Source organism: Scleropages formosus, chromosome 22 (assembly GCF_900964775.1).
Source record: "Scleropages formosus chromosome 22, fSclFor1.1, whole genome shotgun sequence".
NCBI lineage: Eukaryota > Metazoa > Chordata > Actinopteri > Osteoglossiformes > Osteoglossidae > Scleropages > Scleropages formosus.
In genome coordinates, this window is record NC_041827.1 from 1,142,396 (window position 1) to 1,165,445 (window position 23,050).

At 44.8% G+C, this 23,050-nt stretch overlaps 1 protein-coding gene across 2 annotated transcripts; it reads right to left on the reverse strand.

Annotated features, from left to right (window-relative positions):
- Nucleotides 1-1,711: 1,711 nt before the first annotated feature.
- On the reverse strand, nucleotides 1,712-22,152 carry tspan2a (tetraspanin 2a). Of its 2 annotated transcripts, XM_018725771.2 has the most exons (8): nucleotides 21,975-22,152; nucleotides 13,409-13,511; nucleotides 6,467-6,564; nucleotides 6,261-6,335; nucleotides 5,703-5,786; nucleotides 4,703-4,768; nucleotides 4,506-4,589; nucleotides 1,712-3,536 (listed from the first exon to the last, which is right to left on the reverse strand). In XM_018725771.2, exons 1-8 carry the CDS (start codon nucleotides 22,041-22,043, stop codon nucleotides 3,471-3,473), a joined length of 645 nt encoding a protein of 214 aa, XP_018581287.1. In that variant the 5' UTR covers nucleotides 22,044-22,152; the 3' UTR covers nucleotides 1,712-3,470. The 2 variants fall into 2 exon arrangements, with proteins under 2 accessions (XP_018581287.1, XP_018581288.1); XM_018725772.2 differs by lacking the exon at nucleotides 21,975-22,152 and having other exon boundaries at nucleotides 6,467-8,010; nucleotides 13,409-13,483.
- Between the last annotated feature and the right edge of the window lie 898 nt (nucleotides 22,153-23,050).

Sequence of the window (23,050 nt, forward strand, 5' to 3'; positions counted from 1 at the left end):
TTTTTTATAAAATGGTACACATTTACATATAATACAGGAGTAGTGGCTGTGTAAAGGCTTATCTGAGGATGATCATAAAGTTACGGTGCATGAACATTTACACCATAGATGAGCTTGAGAGATCATGGGCGAAGTGAATCCGGAAAGGTGAGTTTTCAGACCCTTCTTGAATGTAGACAAGAGTTTCAGCAATTCTGAGTGGGTGGGGGTGGGAGGTCATTCCCCTACAACATTGCCAGAACTGAGAGCCTCTCTGCTTTACTTTTTGTGCGCGGGACCACCAAGCGAGCAGATACAGAAGAGCGGAGTGGTCTGGATAGCATGTAGCGGTTGATCAAGTCTTGTGAATAGCTGTGAGCAGTTCTATTAATGCTGTTGTAGGCCATGACCAGGGTCTTGAATTTGCTCCGGGAAGCTATAGGAGGCCAGTGCAGAGAAATGAGTAAGGGAAATACATGGGAACACTTCAGCAAATCGAACACAACTTGTGCAGCAGCATTCTGTAGAAGCTGCAGAGGTTTGATGGCAGTCGCAGGAAGACCACACAACAGAGTGTTGCAGTAGTCCAGATGGAGTGTCACCATGGTCTGGGCAAGTAATTGGGCAGAGTCAGTTGTTAGGTAAGGACAGATCCTGTGGATATTACGCAGGATGTATCTACAGGATATTTTTAATGCTTTGACTGGATGGAGACTTATTCCTTCCAGCGGTTTATTAGAAACCTAATGTAAACCTAATAAGAAATCTAATTCTTATTGCACATACAATCACAACTATCAGTTCATGGTAAATGACAACTGAAATGGGTTTGACACGACATTGTGTAGCTGACACTGTAAACAATGTTAAAGCACTTCATTGTCCCCTTTGTACAGCAGGAAAATTTGTACTGGGGTAATTCCACGTATGTTCATTGTTCACGGGAGCTACAGTTGGAGTGGGATTCAAAGCAGGCCCTTTCAGTACAAGGGTCCAACTGCTATGCTACCTGCTGTCAGCACAAATTTAATTCTTATGTAAGCAGCTTCAGTGACATGAATACTGCTTCACTACAGAAAATATCTGTTCTTCAGAATGCAAGACATGCAATGAGTATGAAGTGTGTTTTACATCATGCCTACCCGTGAGCCGAATTACCAAAACGTGTCTCCAAGGTGTACCCTCACTCACGTGTAGCATCTGTACTTCCTGGATAGACTGCTAGCCACCGAAGTCTATTTTCAGGGGGTAGAAGCAATGGAGAAGGTCCGGTGTATGTTGCATTTTTAATTTTTAATATTCTTGTCTCCTATAACATTTGCTGTTGAGTGAAGGCCAGTTATGTCCTGCTAACAAGGATCCACGAGACCACGTAACTGATTTCCAGTGCTGACTGCTAATTTATCATTGTTCAAGGTAGACTTACAGCTATTATGGAGACCAAAGAGAACATAATAAAGCTGAATGTCGCAAGAAGATGAATTGCAGGTGAATCAGTCCGCACTCAAGATTGAATGCAGAGGTGGTGTTTTAATTTCGACTAATTGTTCGACTAATGTTATGCTGCGTAAACTACAAGAAATGGAAATGAAAAGGGTGGTAAATGTGGAGGTGTGAAGAGCAAAGATCGAGTGTAAGGTGTTGACGAAGCTCAGACTAACCAGCGTGTCTCCACTAGATCGTCATCTTCTCCAAGGAGAACAAGTACTATAAGTTAGGAATCCAACAAGGGTAAAGTAATTCTACAAAATTTTATTAGTTCTGACATTTAAACTTCTGAGAAGCCTCAACACTACTTAACTTTCAATGACATCAAGTACATGTTAAAATAAATTAACGAGATCCATGTAGGGTTGTACTGTAATCAAGTACAGTAGGCAGGCTCTTGTTCATCGTTCGTATTGTCACCCTGGACGAAGCTCCTGCTCAGCGTCTCCAGGAGCTGCTGAAGACAACGTGACGCTACAGGATACAATATCTTGTCGCTGCAAACATGTACAGTACTGTAATGTGTTTGTGGTGATGTTGGGCTGCGCTCTGTCCTGTCCTGTCCCTTTAGCCACCAGAGGAGGAGTTTTATAGAAACATTAAAAAGAAAAAAAAAAAACAAATATTTGCACATCTCTTTCATGGCTGATGATGCTGCAGCTGGACAGGACGGAGCTGCTCATTATGGCACCTATGGCGTCGGGTCAGTTCAGCAAGCCATTCCAACGGCTGCGGCGGAATCAGCATTTTCTTCTAGTAATGAGTAGTAAACTCAATTTAGTTTGGCGAAATTGCAACTTGGACAAGTGCAGGGATGGCACACATCTACCTTTCTGTTCTGCTCATTAAAGGGCGAAGATACACATAAAGACTGGAGAAAAAGATTTCGATATATGTATGTGTGTGTGTGTGTGTATATATATATATATATATATATATACGAAAAGTGTCACCACTTTTCAGCAGAATTAAACAAGTGTTATAAGGTAACTAATTGGTATATTGTGCTTCAGTTGGCAGCTAGAGAATTGATGAGCGATTTGAAAAGTCTCAGCAGGGAAATTTTCAAATATTAATTTGATTCTCTAACTTTTATTCATCTTTTATACAGTGAGACTCCAGGAACAGTGAGAGTTACGAGCGTCTTTAGGACTTTAGGGAATTTCTTACAGCGGCGTTGCTTCAAAAGCGTTTTGACCTGTAAGGAGATGAAGTTGCCTCTCCGGTATCTACAGGATCGCCCTCCACTCCACTGGTGCGTTAAACTACAGGAGATGCGACTTGGCACACCTGTTCCCAGCTGCACCCTATGGACTCTCTAGCTGCAAGGAGAGACCAGCTTGGTTCTCAAAGCAGCTGCCCACGAACCTGGGCTTGTGGCCATGGTGATGTTTGGAAATGTCATGAGAGCTCAAGCTGGAGCAGCCAAGTCTCTACTGAGCATGGCTTCGTGGAGAGCAGGGGCATTGAATTATTGATCCGTATATCAGAGAAAACAGGAAGCACCTTCTGATTGACAAGTGAATGGGAACAAAATCATAACCCATAAAAGTTATCTGTATTAAGCCGGAGGTGTGAAGCAATCAGTAGCTAAATTATAATATGAAAAATTTCCTGGGTCTGAATCAGCCGTCGCCGCAGGACCCTGGCAGCGGCAAATGGTGGTAAGAGCACGGTGCATGAGCAAGTGGATTCGGCAGGAGAACTTGAGTCAATACGTTAATTTAGACGCAAGTGGAAGTGGTGGAGAGGTCCGGCGAGTGCCAGTCGGGCTCAGCTGCGGTCCTGGTTGTGGCACCAACGGATGACGTCACTAGGCCGGTGGCGGTCATATCGGCATGCTCGCAAATGCTTGTGAATGTTGTGGAGACACCCGACGTCCCACCTGACCGCAGCCCAGAAGATGCCTGCACTACAGAGGTTTCGCTGCCTGGGATTTGTGGGTTCAGGGGTGGGGGGGATTGTTGGGGGAGGTGTGGGATAGGGGTGCAGGTCATGGGCCTCTAGATGACCTCCCGGTTGTTTCGTATCGCGCAGCACAACACCATGCTGAAGATCATGCCGATTATCTGAGGGAGGAAGGTAAAAAAAACGTGGTGTGTTTTACACTTACCCTGTTACACTTACCCTGTTACACGGTCCCATTCACTCCTGAAAATGGACTGAATATGGAAAACCAGACAATGAAATGACTTATTTCACTTTTTTCAATAGGGGGAAATTGCAGTTTGTTTCACACCAGTCCTAATTTCACGCTGAATTCACCCTGAAATTTGCTCAAGGAAAAAAGTGGTGTAATATCGCATTAGAACGAGTAACAATTACACACTTTTTACTTTTTCCTGGAAAACAATGCCACACGTGTATTATCATCATGTCCACAAAACTTCTCTGAATCTTACACGTCCTCAAATCTTATGCTGGGAATAGAAGAAGACTGAATTTTCTTTTTATTTCATTGTATTTCATTATGTTATATATAATTTCATTAATATACGTTATAAATAAATGCAGAAGGTAAAGATTTATTTTATAGGTTACCAGTTTTAAGGTTTATTGGGTCTACAGGGTAATAGCAAATGGAGGAAATTTCATTTTCATAAAGCCTTAAAGGGTGAACATGAAAGGTGTTGCAAAATAAATCACAGAAATATTAATTCCACAGTTAAGTTACCGGGATAGTGGCCCTGGACTAGCCTGATGATGGCGAACACTAACTGTCACATTTAGATGACTGCATAATGACAGAACGCTTTGGCACCCTGTTCAGCAGAGCTTGCAGTTTATTGGGCCTTAAAAATTCTTTACCGATCGGGAAGGAATAAACCACATATCAGGAGACTGAATAACGAGGAAGAGTATATTTTTACCGTGTTATTGCACTCTGTTCACTTCACTAACAGGATGCAAATAATTTTCCAGCTTTGCATGGACCTGGAGACCATGAAGTGTCCCAGTGTGTTTGTTGGTATATTTTGGAAAAACATGTTTTTGCGACTTCAGTATGACGTCAGATGTGTTTTGCAAAAATTCCTCACCATAATTCCTGCAATGCCGATTCCCACATATCCGATGATGTACAGCTTTGTGTTGAAGAAATCTGCAATGGCGATCTCACAGTTCTGGAACACAGTGCACGTATGTGTTGTTTCATTGCTTTGCACACACTGATCACACTCATCGCTGTTAAATGTGCTGTACAATTGGGGTCATACAAGTGGAAGAAAAGGCTCACCTGGAGTTCGGGCTCCGATTCTGGGCAAAGGGACACGTTCGATGTGCTGCTTCCGCAACAGTTGAGCTGTAGAAGGGTCACAGGGGATTATGACAAAGTATAGAATGAGGCTTTTCTGTGTCTCATTGCTGTTTGTTCTGAGGCATCAGTACTGAGGCAGTAGCAGGAAGGTCCATAACATCTGTTTGAGAAACTATGAAACGGAGTGAGTGGAGGGTCGGGAACATTTACACACTCCTCTTGTATTCACATTCACAGAGTGACAAATGTGTGAGGTCATCTGGCACGAAAGGACACTTCACTGGATAAGGGCACATTCACAAAGATGAAGTATGATATTCTGTTGCTTGCAAATTTTGGCTGAAGTATTAACTATCAGTGCCTATCCCTAGGCTACTAAGAGGACACCCTGGATCAAACCCCAGTCCATTGCAATGTTGAGACACACATTTACATTACATCATTCAGCAGAAACTTTTCACCAAAGCAACTTCCAATGAACTCTCTGTAGTGTTATCAACCCACACACCTTATTCACCAAGGTGACTTACACTGCCAGATACACTACTTACAATGTGTCACTCATCCATACATCATTGGAACACACTCTCTCTGTCACTCACACACTATGAGTGAACCTGAACAGCATGTCTTTGGACTGTGGGAGGAAACCCACACACACACAGGGAGAACATGCAGACTCCACACAGACTGAGCAGGGATCGAACCCACATCTTTTTGCACCACCCAGGCACTGTGAGACAGCAGCACTTCTCACTCTGCCACCATGCCACCGGTTAACAGTGCTGCCTGCACCCAGATACACACACTGAGTTACAGGCTACAGGCACCTGAGAGTCACTTCAACAGATGTCTCTGGACTGCAGGCGGAAACATGAGGAGAACACACAAACTCCACACGCGCAGTGCAGGAGTCGAACTTCCACCCAAACAGCCCAAGCAGCCAGAGACAGCGAGAGACACAGGGAGGTACACTTACAATTTTGTGGTACACAGTCGCGACGGTGCTGTTGCTGTTTTCGTCGACTGACTCGCTGTAGAAACTCTGTAGTTCCTCGATAATCTGTGACAGGAAAACATGAGAAACTAACAGCTCAGTAATCCACTGTGGGGGTAGGGGTGGGGTCGTACCTCCGAAATGTACTGAAAACAAAATTGGGATTTTCATTGTTGTTTCAGTTTTACATTCCTGTATGATTAAAATTGACATACAGTATGTATATTATATATATAAGGTTTTAGAATTTCCGGTGCACAGAAGGTTTCATATTATACTTCCACTACTTGCTCATGAAGATATTTCTCCTCCAGGATTAACACCAGGCTGCAAAGTACGAGTCAGCAATGAGATGCCTTCAGGCCTGGAATCCTCCAGTAAAAAAAGGGCAGGAATTTCCTCCATTGGCTAGAAAGAGCTGGCAATGGATATTATAGCCAGTCAAGTTCTGTTTAAAAACCCCAGGATGGAGAGCAACGTGATTCCCCTGTGCTGACGCACGCAGCAGGACACGAGGCCGACTGGATTTGGCAATCATACCTTGTCCTTGTTTAAAAAGCCAAACACCCCAGCGGCGACCTCAGCACCGAAGATTACCAGGAGGCAAGTGAAGAACTACAATCAGGGAGGGAAAACGGGAAAAAAAATTCAGCTGTGGAAAGGACACCTAATCCTACAATGCACTGTACCTCTACACAGGGTTTTTTACCTTATTCGCTGGGGCGGTAAAGGAAGGGGTCACTCACCGATCCCAGAAGACACTGCGACTCCCTGACTGCACCGCAGCATCCGAAGAAGCCCACGAGCATCATGAGGCTGCCGGCGCCGATCACTATGTACACTCCTGAGGGAAGGAGAGCACCGTGTGGATCTTGTGGGAAAAGACAGAGGCTGCTGCAATATAAACATCCTTTGCACTTTATATTGAAGTACGGTATCCTGTGAAGAAGGCTGACTTGTGCTGCCCTGTTCATTTGTGGTTAGAGACACACGGTGGCAGCAGAGCACACAGAAAGAGACAAAACCATGTCTTTAACCGTTGACTCCCCGTCCGGTAAAGTGTACCCTCAAAAGGGGAGGAACAGTGATGAGGGATAACTAGTACTACTCTTACATGTCAAAGCCAGTAGTATGACAACCACTCTTTTATTAAGGTACAAGTCAAGATGGATATATAATGTGAATGCTTGTATTGGGTGCACATGAGGAGTCGAAGCCATGTTTTCAAAGGTGCAGAGATAAAGCACTTGAGCGCTGGAACCGCTGACCCTTGGACTGAACCATGTCAACAGATTGCTTCATGGGGCAAGATGATCGAGAAGTAGTGCTTTGCTCCACGAAACAATGCAGAAGCTCATGAGCTCCAGCTGTTCCACAGCAAGTTCGGTGTTGTCTGATGCACATGGCTCAACACGTAGCATCAGATCTTTCAGAACATTCAGAGCCTGCAAAAATGGGCGTGTCCAACAGCCGGAGAGCCGGAGCCTTGTTCCCTGGACTGGGTGCTGGGGGCCTATAGCGGAAAGCTGGACATGATGAGCATGAGTATCAAACCAAATTAGTCCTAATTGAACAGAAGTGGCACATGGACTGGCAGGAAGGGATTTCACATTTCCTGGAGCCAATCTCATTAAAACCGCATAACCATAAAACTGTTTATTTATTTATTTGTTTCTCTTAAGTGTATCGGGTCCTACACAGCTTTTCTACAATGGCATTGCAGTCATCAGGTGCAACACGATAGGTGTTGATGAAGAGGCAGCCGGTGCCTGGGGACTGCTGTGGCTCTTGCTCCGCGTTCAATTTTGTCAGCGCCAATCCTGTGCTGATGAGGGACAAACAGCCTATGGGTGACTGTGCTCTCGCTCAGCATTCGCCATCAACAGACCGTGTGGCACAGAAAGCCCACAAGGATTTACTGCAGCCCGTTGTTCCTTTTGAACAATGTATTATGACCTGATCATGCTGACCGACCAAAGCGGAGCCTTCGCTCCCTCCTTACGAACAGGCGCATCATTAAAATCCTGTACTGCAGGTGCCAGAGCGGTCAGGAAGGTGCCGAAGGTGTCGGCCAACAGGATGCACAGCAGCGACAGTGTGTGACACCAGAGCAGCGACAGCGCAAAGTCCATGTGTGAAACCTTCCTGTTTCTTGCTCTGCAGTTCACTGTCGGCACAATGGTCCCGGAGGCGGGAGCACCAAAGCCTGTGACCGCAGCCTCGAGATAGTTGGAGAAGCACTCGGCTGTGGTCACTTGCAGGCGGGAAAGGACTCTTCCAGAACCAACAGCTGAAAATAAATAAATCACATTTATTATTTATAACAATATAAAATTACAAAAGTGTCTCCAAAAGCTGTGCTACCAGACAACAGTGATTCCTCCCCCATTGTTTTGGACATGACCTCACCACCCTCAGTCACGGCCCACTCTGTGTCTCTGTCCAGCCCCAGCCCAATATGTTAAAGTACAGTAAAGTACGACTCGTGTGCGTGTGTGTGCGTGTGCATGTGACCCAAGGGAGTCCGTGTCGGACGAACATGTACACTTGGCAGCAGTCATCACACAGCACCACCTATGGCTGGAGGACAACAGGCTGTGTTTCTCACGGTTCCATCAACAATTCTGTCATGTATTTAGAATTCCGAAAACAAGGAAAATTAAGAGGAAAATAAGAACTACAAAGAGGTACAGTATTTTCACATTAAGTCCATTTTTTAAAATTACTCGCTGTTTTGCACTCCTTGCTTTTGCAAATGGGGGGCGGTGGCACAGTGGGTTTGGCCAGATCCTGCTCTCTGGTGGGTCTGGGGTTTGAGTCCTGCTTGAGGTGCCTTGTGGCGGACTGGTGTCCTGTCCAGGGTGTGTCTCCTTCTCCTCCAGCCTTGCACCCTGTGCTACTGGGTTAGGCTCCGGTTCACCATGACCCTGCTCGGGACAAGTGGTTGTAGACATTGTGTGTGTGTGTGTGTGTGTGTGTGTGTGTGTGTGTGTGTGTGTGTGTGTGTGTGTGTGTGTTCCGTGACAGATGGGGAAACTCCAGGAAGCAGTTCCTCCCGCAGTCCAAGTACACCGTGGAAATTACTCACCAGATGTTTATGGATGTATGAGAATCATAAATCTGAACAAAGTACAATGTAACTCAGGGGTTAAAAAAACAGTGGATTTACATGACAATTCTCAACAAAATAACTTTTTAAAGATAACATGGCAGATTTGAATGACCTACGAGTAACTATTGTGACATCTAAAAAAAAAAAAAACTATTGCCGTACTACCTGGAAATTCAGTAATTCTAATGCAAAACAGTGGGTGGGGTCATGACCGGATGTCTACAGAACGTGGATCCAACCAGCCCTCCCATGGAGCTGATCACAAAAAGTAGATGTCTTTGGACCTGGTTGGACACTAGTAGTCAGATGACCGTTTCAATATTATAGAGTATAATATTAGTGACTCATTTGCATGACCTGCTCAAAATTTCCATCAGTGCAAACATTGTCAGCGGTGCAGTAAACTAGTCTTTCTATCAAGGCACAACACAGTGGCTAGTCTGGCACCAACATCCCCCAACAAAATGATGTGTTTGTTTGTCCTCTTTACGTTAAATCACAGTAAAGGAATGAAGTCACAGATACACAAACAGCAGTGAGCAAAGTGCAGTTTCACTGCAGCTGAACACAGACGCAGTCCAAGTGTTGTAAGCGGCACTGCCCCCCCACCTGCTCTAGTACCATTAAACAACAGCCACTTTGCAAGAGTGCTTCACGACAGAGCTGCTGATGAACATACAAGTCTTCCCGAAGCACAGATTGCACTCCCTGGACAATATTACATGGCAGTTCTGATACCTTCTAAAGCCGTTGGGGGACGACAGCAGTGCCCACTACAATGAGGGCAGGGCATGGAGCACAGATGTGCCATTAGGAAGCCCTTTTACAAACTTCCATTAGCCTGGCTGCAGTGTGTGTTTGCCGTGAGAAGGAGTGGGGCTAATCATCGCATAATGGGCCACAGATGATTGGTGGTTTTGTACAGGAGCCCTGCTTGCCCATGATGCACCCTCCCAATGTTCCTGATCCTCAGAACACCTCCAGAAAGCAGGACCCAAGCATAAGGCCTCTGAGCTGTGTCCTTGCAGCCATTTGGCATGGAACCGATACACTAAAAGGTCCATTGAAGCATGGGGATGGTTGGTGAAGATAATCCCCAAAACAAAGGGTGAGGACAAGGGGATGAGGTGGGGAATATAGGCAGGGCGTGGTATCAGTAACATGTCTCTGCAGCGGTCACAGGAAGGTGGGGGACATGCTGGTGTTGCCATCATCCTCTCCTGGGTTCCTCCCCTCATTAGCTCAGTGTCCCATGGGACCGCTGATTCATAGGACGACCAGAACCTGCATCAAGTTAGTGGTGGGGGGGCTGCCATGGCACTGAGGGAGGAACTGCAGTCACGGCATAATTAATACACTTGGGGGTCTTTGTTGTTTTTGTGAGACTGCTAAGAGCGTCCTTTATTCCACCTTTTATGAGTAAATCGATACGGGAGACAATGAGACGAAGGAGTGGTGTCAAGCTGGCCCTCTAACACACTGAAGGACACTAATTAATCAATCAATCAACTTATATTTTTTTTTGTCCCAGCACTGTTGGTGTATGAACGAGTGAACTGAGAATCAAATCTGGTCACTGCTTACTAGGCCTGATGGTAATGGAGTCCAGGCCCAACTATCAGTCCCTTTGGTGAAGACATAAATAAATACCCTGGACGCCTGAAGAAACTCCAACAGTGATCCGTTTTCAAGAAGCCACCGGAGATTTAGAGCTTGAGGGCATCTTCTACTCAACCAACTTGAACCACCTTGTACATACACAACATACTCACATACATAGCAGTGCCCTCAATAAATAAGTGAAAAACAGGGTAGAGAGGCAATCAGTGCAAAAATACCCGGAAATTGCGAAAATGACAAGCAACAAAGAGTTTCAGAAACGTTTGCTGGATCCACCCCAGTTTACAGTCATTGTTCAAGGGGGGTAAAAGAAAATGAACTGAGCTGTGGACTGAGAGACACAGTCCCAAAGACCTGGGAGAAGAGAGTGGAATGAATCGAAACAAACCGAAATGAGGGCACCGTCTGTTGTCATCTTGCATGGCTTCCAAGACTGCCAACTCCAGATAATAATATTTATTGTGTTGCCATGGTAAAGCTGGAGCACGATATTCCAGGATCACACGACGCTCTGCCGCAACACATCACCTTGGCTGCGTTCGAGAGAGACTCCTAAATCACAGGGAGAGGCCTTGCATTTAGTATTTGAAACACTGACTGCAGAGATTTGTTTGTATGGGGGAAGCATGTGGTTTCATGAAAAAAGTGTAAGGTATAAATGTCAGTAGAGTAATATATGCTCAGAAAAATTACTGAAAAAATATTACTACAACCGATGCTGCTTCTCCTGGTGAAGGCAACAATAAAGTATACATAGGACACAGTCACAGTTGTGACCATATTTATTATAGCATGGAATGTAAACGTGAAATACAAACACAAATGCATTTCAGCCTCAGGCCTCCTTTAGCATGTAAAACATTAGGGGAACTTATAAATAAATACAGAGTATGCAATGTCATGTGACTCCCAATAATATGTCAAAAGGAAAGTCACTGGGCACAGGACAGTATGTACTAAGACATGTTATTGGACATTTAGTCATTTAACTGACGTTTTTCTCTAAATCGACTGGTTTATGATGTCAAGCTACCTACCACTCTTTACTCATCTATACAGCTGTCATTGACAATGACAACATCATTTTTACTGGAGCAGTTGAAGGTAAGTACCTTGCTTAGCTCTGAAAGCAACAGCTCTAACCACTGCACCATGAGCCGCCTCTGCCTCCGAACAAGGCCAACATACTTCAAACCCATTAAGGGGTTTCTTTACCTTACTATACATGTTATACGTGCAGTATGGGAGATTGGGTTTCAGAGATGCCACCATTGATCATTCATTTCAGAAAAACGCAAGAAAATGCAAAAGAAGCCAGAACATAAGTCAAAAATGAAGGCAATAACCCCAAAGCGGGTAGATTAAATGTTAGTTACAACAATCACAGAAGACATCTCATTCCTACCCAACGGAGACACTGTCCAGTGTGTGGATATACCATGGTTGTTCTGGTGGAGATGTCTGTCTGCCACCACCTCTCCTGTGTTTGGACATGCTCTCAATACCCACAAACTGCGATAACATTAAGTGCTGCAGTATATATTTGGCAATGAAGCCCTGTGCGAGTGTCAAACTGTAATTTACTTAAAACTCGTCTGTGGAGTTAACGTGCTGCAATGCAGCACTTTCCACTGTAGAGGTATTTGGGGAGGAGATGTGGACAGGGGAGACATGTGGGATGAAGAAAATATGGGAGTCGTCCTGCCGCCACTCACAGTGAGTTAACTACACAGTTGGCCCCTCTGCCAATGCTCCTGCAAAGTGCTCATGAGAATGGGCTCCTTGACCTCAGTCTATCACACCTGCAGTGTGATGCTCCGTACTGCTGGGGAACTCCAGCTATGGCCCCACCCATACAGGCAGGACTGGACTGCGCAGGTCCTCGGACACGGGCTACTGGAAAGGAGCTCAAGTGGGGTCCAGTGACATCATCAGATGAGACATTCCACTTGTGATGTCATTTGAACAATGGGCCCCGCTGCCGAGATATCGGTAATGGTCCAATGAAAAGGCAGCATGTCACTCTGAACTTGACAATGACTTTGACTGTTCACCCCCAATAATAGGCTCAGATTTCGACAGATGACGCCACACAAGAGATACAGAAGATGACATCATTGCCTTCTGCTCAAACATGAACTATGATGGTGATGAGATGGTGATTCCACGTCTATAAGCAGAAAAAGTTATTTTAGCTCAAATGTGAAATGTCCACCCCCTTCTGTCACTAGTGCACAGATAGACCACACACACACACACACACACACACACACACACACAGACATGCACTCAGAGCAGCTCCGGGTTATATTTATCCTCGGCCCCCAGCTGCAGGACAAGCCCACGCATCAAGGCTGATATGCAGCTGCACTCAAAGCGGTGACAGCAGGGTGCTGGTGGGACCTGTGGCCTCCTTTTCACGCAAAGAGAGAGAGCACGTTGCAGATTGAGAATGGTTCTCCTCCTGGAAAAAGAGACTACCCCACTTACAGTTCCAACTATCTGGGGAATGGAAAGCTGGCAGACACTTAAGAATGTTCAATAGGTTTACTCAGAGGCTGTGGAAAATCCAGCCCCCTCATCACCTCCTGTTTAAAAGTTGCTTCCATAAATGCCCTTTCCATGAGAACAAGCTGGATGGGCCTCCAGGCTGTAGCTCTCCCCAGGGAAATGTCTGTCATTACACAGATTGATAAGCTCCTCCATGTTCATGTGTAATTTATGGAATCAATATGGAGAACAGTTGGGGTTTCCTGCTGGATTCTTCTGGGACCTATGGGGCGAAGCCTACAGGCACTCTTGTACTGTGCAGCTCTGGCAAAGATGGCAACAACAAGCATGAACTACATGGTTAGTGTCCCAACTGCAGAAGGCTTGATAAGCCTCTTACTTGTGTAGTGTGGTACGCTGTGGTGACACGGTGTAACGTTAGCAGGAAGTATGGCTCTGTACTCACCAATGAAAAATGTCTCCGGAGCCCCATTTCCGTTCAGCAGTGACGTGGTGTCAGGGTCGAATCGTAGCCATAGCCCCACCGCCAGAACCAAGGAGCCCACCAGCTGTGGAACAAAATACAGGAGCTGGTGAGGGGATGGAGTGACCTGCATCTCACAGGACACTGCACACTCATTTTTAGTTATGATTTTATTTATCAAAAACTGTGGCAGCAAGAAAACAAGAGTTTCTTAGAAAAGTGGTTTTTCTCCACAAGCATCAGACCACTAGTCACAGACAGGTTGCTGCTATGAACTGTGGTGCAGAAGTAAACTTCTTTGTTTGTTTCCTATACATATCTGTGTATACAGGTGGTCCCCAACTTACGATGGGGTTACGTTCTGCAAAACCCATGGTAAATCGAAAATATTATAAGTCGAAAATGCATTTAATACATCTAACCCACCAAACATCATAGCCTCGCATACGTGCGATGACCATTATGGCCTTGCCGCCTTCATGCTGGGCAATTATCTTGAGTTTCTCCTCAAGAGTAATTGCCCTCCTCTTGTTCTTCCCACCAGTAGAAGGAGACACAGATGGGCGTTTCTGTGACATTATGGATGCACAAAACAAAACCGTGTGACAGACTGGTACATGCGGATCGTTGCCGCTGCCCAGCATCGCAAGAGAGTATTGCACCACATATCGCTTGCCTGGGAAGAAACAAAATTCAAAATTTCTACTGAATGTCTATCGCCAGCTCACCACCTTAAAGTTGAAAAATTGTAAGTCGAGGAGCATGCATATATATATATATATATATATATATATATATATATATATATATATATATATATATATATATACAGTATATATACATATGAGTGTGTGTATGGTCAGATATATACACACACACACACACACACACACACACACACACAATCTTTAAGAAGCAATTCACATATGTTTAACATACAGACACACACATGAATGTGATTCCATATGTATTCCCAGTGGAAGGAAGGCTTATCAAAATGAGAGCAGTGCCTTCTCAATAAACAGCTTGTTGCTGTTCATTAGCGATGTTCCCAATCTGTGAGGGGACATGTTGGTCCCAACCGGTGTGAGCAGGGGCGTTGCACCAACTCCAGGAGGCATGGAGCCATTTGTAGACCTGTGGTCATCTTCATCCTTGCTGAAATATGTCCACAGAACAGTTACTCACTACCGGCTGCTTGCCAAGAACAACCTTCTCTTCAGGAATCGCAGTGATGTACTCGTTCTGTTTATTTTCGCAGTCACTGTCACAGCCACAGCAAGGGTTACTCAGATGTGACATCGACTGTGAGCAAAACTGCAGCTTCTCAAGTATTTCATGTCTTCCTCTTCTGTGAACGTCCAAATGGTTTCAGGCTGAGGCAGAGTGAAGCTAGTCAGACCACATTAAAGTGTGGTCTCCTGTACCCTGGTAAAAGCACAAAGGTCATCCATTCAACTGTCTGTGCACATTTCTGATTGACAAGTCTCCTTTAGTGACTGTAAAAAACGTATCACTGCCATATCTGATTCATCTTCTGTCCAAAAACAGAGTGAGGAAACACTTGAATAATTCATCAGTGCAGAAGGGCACTCTGGGAAACGGGTTAGCAGTACCCTTCTGTCTTCTTCTGTCCCTCAGACCCACAGCCGCAGGCCTGACTGAAAGCACAGTTGGGCACAAAAATACCACATTGTTGGTTTTTTCTATTGAGTGGCTTGTCTTTGACAGTATACAGCTACAGTACATTGTTTCCCGCAGTAATTACACCCCAAGTTGAGTTCCTTAACCACTTTCCCCTTTACATGTCTACTGCTGCGAATGTGAACAATTGAAGCTTTACAAAGGAGGATGTGCATTTCAAAGTAGTCTAATGGTTGGCAGTGCAGCCTTTGGACATGGAGGTTACTGATTCAAATACCTCTTGCTGCGGTACTCTTGAGCAAGGTACTTATGTTAAATTGCTGCAGTAAAAATGTCCCAGCTGTTTAAATGTTTTCATTAAAAACAGTTTAATAGTATAAATCACCCTGGAGAAAAGCCTTAGATCAATGTATTGTGTGCTGAGGATCAGGACCCCACAGCAAAGTGACGTGGTTACGGCACCCAGCGGCACAAATGACAACATTTTCCTTCACTGGATCCATTACTGGTCAAAAGGACAGTCTAGGATTAATATACATGGCTTTTACCAGCTCCATGCTGTGGTGGCACCGGGGGTCAGCATCTAGTTGTGTTCTTCCAGGTTGTGTTACAGCTGAACTGCAGCTCTTGCTGTGCACGCTGTGTTCCTTTGTGCATTCACTGCGTTTCAGCAAACTGAAGACAGACAATGACCAGGACCATTTTATGTTTTTTTAGGGTGGCACAGTGGGTAGCGCTGCTGTCTCACAGGCGGCTGGGTGGTGCGAGAGGACATGGGTTCAATCCCTGCTCAGTGTGTGGGGAGTTTACATGTTCTTCTCGTGTCTGTGTGAGTTTCTTCCAGGTGCTCTGATTTCCTCCCACAGTCCAAAGACATGCTGTTCAGCTTCACCCATAGTGTGTGAGTGACAGAGAGAGTGTGTTCCAATGATGTATGGATGAGTGACCCAATGTAAGTAGTGTATTTAGCAGTGTACAATACTACACCTTGGTGAATAATGTGTCATGATAACACTACACAGAGTTCATTGGAAGTTGCTTTGGAGAAAAGTGTCTGCTAAATAAATAGATGTAAATGTTCTCATAGAGATAGGGGGTGCAGTGGTGCAGTGGGTTGGACCACAGTCCTGCTGTCCGGTGGGTCTGGGGTTCGAGTCCCGCTTGGGGTGCCTTGCGATGGACTGGCGTCCTGTCCTGGGTGTGTCCCCTCCCCCTCTGGCCTTACGCCCTGTGTTGCCGGGTAGGCTCCGGTTCCCCGTGACCCCATATGGGACGAGCGGTTCTGAAGATGTGTGTGTGTGTGTGTTCTCATAGATTTCCGTTTCCATGGAATCCTTCTGTGTCAGAAAGACTCGCAGAGAATCGGCAACTTCACCCCCACCCTTCTTATGTCACTGTGTGACAGAATGTTTGTGTCTGTGAGCACTCCAACAGACAGTTCAAGGCATGCCCACTTTGGGCTGCATTCTACCACCGTGAGTAGAAACATGGTAACTGGGAGTGAACTGATGGACATATCTTCTGAGCAAACATGTCATGTAATTAGATAAAGTATTGGAGGGAGAAGTGACTGGGGAAAGCGATGACAAGACTGATTTCCCCTTTCTCCAGGAAACCCATGGTAAATCGAAAATATTATAAGTCGAAAATGCATTTAATACATCTAACCCACCAAACATCATAGCCTAGCATACGTGCGATGGCCATTATGGCCTTGCCGCCTTCATGCTGGGCAATTATCTTGAGTTATCTCCTCTCCTCTCTTCTCCTCTCCTCTCCTCAGTCACCAGGCACTCGAGCCTTGCCATCTCCTTGTCCATCAACCTTTCACAGCCCCTGAGCTCACAACGCCATGCTGCAGGGGTGCACAGCCAGGCCACAGGGGGCTTTGCTCCTGCCACCCTCTGTACCAGTCTCCCCCCCACCCGCACCCTTGCCACCTGTGACGTCACCCACTCCTTGCCCAGTTCTGGTCACAATGGCCTCTTGTCCTCGCTTGTCAGAGACAAAGGGCAGCTGTTGGCCTGGGTGACAGTACTTGCAATCCCCCCTGGGTGGGCCTTGTCCCCCTCCCAGGAGCCAAGATGTAGAGTCTTGGATGGGGGTCACCCAAGAGCAGATTACGTCAAAGACGGACTCGTAGAATATTTCAGTTGATTAAACTTTGTTCGGCTACTGCCCAGAGTAATTATACCAGGTAATTAGTAGTTAGTTGATTTATTTTACAGTGTTTTGGTCTAACAAATTAAACTGGTGAAGGGAGACAGAGGACGAATGAAGGATGAACGCTGGATAAAGAGAGGATGGTCTGGCCTTAACACTGTAATGGTAGAAGTACGAGTTGTGTTTGTAAGCACAAAAAATGCAACATGCCTTTTCTGCATTTCATTCTCCCTGCGATTTGCAACAACCCATTTTGCATGCAAGGTAAATACACACAAGTTGTATATGGGTGGCTTCCATGACCGTGTCTTTCATGAGTCAGACTTAGGTGTTTTCAGGATGACTAATGTGATACAAAAGATGCTGCTTTTGAATATTCTGCACATAAATAAGTATGGAAATATACAAAAAACACTCAAGACTGCATTTAACACCACAAAAACACAAGGTCCAACAATTCGGTTCAAAGCCCCTGATCCTGTCCACCAAGCATCAGATCACACCCATGAAAATGCACGGCCAGGACAGACATGTATAAGGTAAGCTTGTGCAGTGGACCCTCAAGACGGCTCAGGGAGAGAGCGGGATATAATGTGTGTATTGCAAAAGGGAGGCGTCCTCTCCCCATTGTGTCCTAGGAATGAAGTTGGTGAGATGAGGATCGACCGTCTGCGACCTGTTGCGGAAGGCTCTTTGTGTGCTCTGCAGACAGCATCTCTCACAGCCCTTTACATCACCATGGAACCAACTTAGGGATGGGCACTTTGGACAACGTCAGCCCGAATCCCTGTGATCAGTGAGACTTCTGCTTGTTCATACTTATCCTGGCTAATTCCATTTTTTTTTAATTTATAAATTTTATTGTTATACCAAAGATGACAAATTTCTGAATTGACACATCAAGATGCTGAAGCACCCCTGATAACGCATATAGGGTTCAGGATTTTGTGCCAACATCAGTGATGACAGAACCACTCTCCTTGAAGAGATGACACCAGGTCACTGTTTGATATGTCAACCTGGGCCTGGCGCCAGTCTAGTTGTAACCCCACAGATTGTTTACAGCAAAACCAGTCTGGTATTTGCACAGCTTATTGGAAAGCGTACTTTCACCCAACTCTCTTTCCATGTACACAAAGTTTACATTTTCTCTGTTGAGATACAGTTAATGGGACATTATAGAAGCACTGATACTACGCAGAGCATTACGACAGGGTGATTTTGTGTAACAGTAGCTTTGTACGTGGGAAAAACTGAGGATCAGTGGTATAAAATATCAAAAAGCTTTGGGTATCACTTGGCGCAGTGTATGAAAGATGGCAAAACTTTCCGATTTCCATTCACACAAAGCATTATGGGACTTAATAATTCAACCGTCATGTTATTTTGGATCCTAAACTTAAGACCTTCTGGACAGATGGGCAAATTCTCTAAATATGAACGTAAAACAAATCTCTCCTGCTTTCCATGCACTGCCCAAGAGCTCCCCTGCTTGTCCACACTTGGTTCAGGACTTCCATTTCTCTCTCACATTCCCTGAACTCCTTGAATTAGAGCAAACGCTTTGGCATTAAAAAGCCTTCTGCATGCTGGAAGTACTACCTCACACCTCTTTTGTCTGCCTTTGCATATATCCCCTTCCATCTCTCTTCACCACTTCCTTCTCATTTTCATTTTAGCTCTCCAGTCAGCATGTGGCCAAGTGTGAGAGACCTTTTTGTGTGGTGTCATGTGCTGTGCTGTGTCACTGGACCATGGGAATTAACACTTTGCATAAGAAAATGTAAAAGGGTGATGAGGTCAACTAAATGGTCACATAAGAACTTCATGATTGATGTAACGGAGTATTTTGTCATATATTAGCCAAACAAAATAGGTCAAATAGAAGGTAATGTCATGGATAAGGTAATGGTCACATGACCAAAAGTTCCTTCAGGGAAACAGTGGTGATACTCTAGTTGTGCCTTATTTGTCAGGGCCTCACCCAAAGGTGAACGTGGTTGCATTTTATACAAAGTAATTATTATATTGCTCAGCTCACACTCTTAGCCAAATTAATTGAGAGAATTTGACCCATTTAAACAGGTGGATGTTTTGCTGAGCCAATCTAGGGTAAGTGCTGTACTTTGCTAAAGGGTACTACAGCAGTAGCAGGAATTGAATCAGCAACCTTCAGATTATAGGCCCATGTCTATAACCACTATACTACCTACTGCCCCAGATAATTAACCCAAATTGCCTTGATGACACATTTCCACTTGTACAAATGTCCAAGGTCCAAACGTTTCTATGCAAATCTCCGTGGATAACATTCTGAAAGTCCATATCTTGTGCGCTCTCTTGTTTTATCTGTCTCTCTCGCAGAGCCAGTGTCTGACTTCCTAAAACACACACCCCTCTGGGCAGCATCAGGAGAGTCTGACAGAGGATAGTGGAGAGTGGAAAACTACACAGAACGATATACTGCTGCAAAGTGAAAGGAAAAGGGAAAATCCAGTAAACAGCAGTGGGCAGAGCAGAGTAAAATCCAAGATTTTTTTCCCCAGGCGGCCAAGTGTTAGCACTCCTTAAAAGCATTAGAGCAAACTCAAAGCCCCAGGGTGACTATATTCTCTCATTTCAGTTGTAAGAGTTTTGTCTGTTGAGAAGCCTCACAAACAGTGCTGTGGAGTCGGAAGCAATTATTGGGTTACTGTAGTTGGAGTCAGTAAAAATGTGCTGACTGACTAAATGTACGCCAGCGTATAAGCCGATCCAGCATATAAGTCGACCCCCAAAAATCAGAGGTGTAATATAGGTTTAGGCCTATATTTGCTGGATAAGTCAACTCCCAAAATAATGTGCCACTTTTGGGCAGTGCTGTGGAGTCGGTGTCGTGGATTCAGAGGTCGTGAAGTCGGAGTAAGAAGCAATTACTTGTTACTGGAGTCAGAGTCAAAGGTTTCATGTAATGACTCCACAGCCTTGTTCACAAAACACAGATTTCTGGAGCTGCACTGTAAGATCTCGTCTGAGGTCAGTTTTCTCTGACACAACTGTTTTCTAGACAACGTTCACCTTTCCTGTCTCTGCCAAGCCCACTTCTTATAGTCACAGCGGTCATTTTCAAACCCACACTGGTAATGGGGCCAGACAACCACATCACTCAGACCTTCTGAAATAGAGCGTTGGATAAACTCTGTCACATACTGTATGCTGGCAGCTGGCCTGCTTCTATCTTGTGCCTGTTGGAGAAAACAACCATCCTGAGCCTGTACAGCGCCCACGCGCTACAGGGCAAGAAGAGTCCTTCTCTGGCTAAAAACAGAGGAAGCTCTTCTACTGGTCTCTGGACTCTAAGTCTAAGGCTGAAAGCAGAGAAGAAGCACAAACAAGCAAAGACCTTGCAATCTGAAGGTTAACTGGCTCAAATCCCACCATGTTGTATAGAAAGGTAAATCATTGTAAAAGCTGGTTATTACTGCCCCAGAGAAAAGCTTCAGCTAAATAAAGGTTAATAATAAACACATGTTGACCTTTCATTTTAAACGGTCCCTGTCCCCTCCCCAGAGGACTCTGATAATGACTGTGAAAATCCCATGGTGCACTGACTGGGATCCTCAAGTGTGGCAGACACAAAGAACAGTGGGGGGGGGCAACTCTTTGTACAGTTCTGGGGGACTGGGACTTTTTAGGGCCCTAAAATTAGAAGTGGCATCTTCAGCTTTCTGAGCAGGAAAAGCTTTTACAGACAGGGAAAGGCTGTCACACTTGTATTACAGTGAAACATGTTTTATTCCCTGAATCTAAATTTTAAAATCCCAATATAATCTGGATCTGTTGATTTTTATCATTTTATTTTTTGATTGTTGATTTCAAATTAATCTGATTATATTCTCATTTTACAGTTTAGATTCTGGGAATAAAACATGTTTCACTATAATAAAAATGTACAGAAAATGAATCACTGATAGAGTTGAACAATGACGACCATTGATTTTATCAGCAATTCTTTCACTTTTACTCAGGAAAGCCGCAGATACAATAAAATGTAACGAGTTGGCGGACTTTGTATAATGACATGTTTATACATTTCATCATGTATTACATAAATGACCTTTTTCTGCCCGTTACGACTTGCACATTTTATGGCAAAGTTTTATACAGCTGAGTATAAATTGAAGTCGGTACCTTTGCTGCTCGAGGGTACTACAGCTGGAGATCATGGGATTCGAACCTACCGCGGGTCGGGAACCAAACTTTAACCACAACCTGCTGTGCCCTACTAAACTAAAGCAGACATGCATGACTTAAGGAGAATAAAAAGAAATGTGTCCTGGACACTCCGTAAGTTAGTAAGTGTCACTCATTTACATGGACATACTGTACTGTCACTGTGTCCGTTTTCAGTGTAAAACTCGGCGCGTCCGAGATGCTCGCTCCCGCGTCCGGCGGACTGAGAGCGCCGGGCTTTGGCTCAGGCTTCGGCGTCGGCTACGACGGGTTTTTTTCCACTCAGGAAAATCCCACTGCAGACAAGCCTGCTGATCTTCATACACACGCGGCTATGATAGTTGTGCTCCACACACTGTTTCCCACACACAATGTGTCATACAGGTAAATGACCGGTTTGCGCGAATAACGTCCCGAATTCCTGTGAAAACATCTCCCGAGGCGCATCAGGTTTGCTGTGGACGTCAGATGTGCAACCTGTGGACACACACTGACCAGCAGCTAAAAAGAGAACAATACTACTACTCACCCAGAATATAAAGTTAAATATGAAAAGCAGGTATTTCACACACTTCATTCCACCTTGAACTTTGCTCATTTTTTTTCTTTTTGAAGTTTCACTTCACGCCTCCTTGCTTTCAGCGGAAAGTCTTGTATTTATCGTAACTTTCCTCTTATAATCTAGTCCACGCTGCAAGGAAGGAAGAAGAGCTAGACGCGAATGACACGAGTGGGTCACTTTCACAGCTATCTCCAGACCGCCCATTACAGTAATGTGTGGGGAACCTCTTGGGGGGCTTGGGAAGGGCGGCGAGCGCGCACGTCGTTGCAGTGTCAGTGTATCGTCTCATTACTTAAAAGCCGCTTATTTGTGTGACCTGTCTCTTGCAGTTACAGCAGTTCAACATGTTTTTGACCGTTATTGCTCTGGACTATTATTAATGAAGTTCACAGAAACCATACTGGCTTTTAAATGAAGCCTACAGCACTGTGCCAGTCTTTGTCTTTTCTTTTCTTTTCTTTTCTTTTCTTTTCTTTTCTTTTGTGAAAAAGCCTTATATTCGGAAATTATATCATAATTTCGCCTTACTATATGTAGTTCTGATGATTCTAGTTTTTAATTTTTACAGTTTCAATGAATAGTAGTTGTGCAGGTTACCCTGCAGGAGGAGCGTAAAGACCCCTGCCGGATGCGGCTGGGGGCAGGGGAGGGGGGCCTCGTAACAAAATGAGGACTCAGATGTTTTAGTAATATTGTGGGCATAAATCATGTTCATTTGAGCACTGGGAGCACGTTTAGCTGATAATAGAGCATACAAGTACACGTAAAACGAATAGTACATTTTGAAAACAATGCCTGTACAGTATATGGAAATGTTCAGTTATTTTTGTTCTATTCTCACACAAGGGCCCTAGGGAGGCCGGTAGTGTGCCGTTTAGAGCCCCAATGTGTTGGTTTGAAACCTCTCCTGCTGTGGTGCCCTCAATCAAGGTGCTTACACCACCCTTGCAATTTAAATACTTATTTGTAAAATGGATATATATTTTTAAAAATGCTTTCATAACACTGTGAGTCACTGGGGCCTAAATTTAATGTACATGTAG

Excerpts from the sequence above, each read along its gene's own strand:
- tspan2a (XM_018725771.2), bottom strand. The coding sequence starts at position 22,043 with ATGAGCAAAGTTCAAGGTGGAATGAAGTGTGTGAAATACCTGCTTTTC. Across the intron at positions 5,787-6,260 it reads GCTTTTTAAACAAGGACAAG|ATTATCGAGGAACTACAGAG; the intron begins GTATGATTGCCA and ends TTCCTGTCACAG. Across the intron at positions 4,769-5,702 it reads CGACTGTGTACCACAAAATT|CTCAACTGTTGCGGAAGCAG; the intron begins GTAAGTGTACCT and ends ACCCTTCTACAG.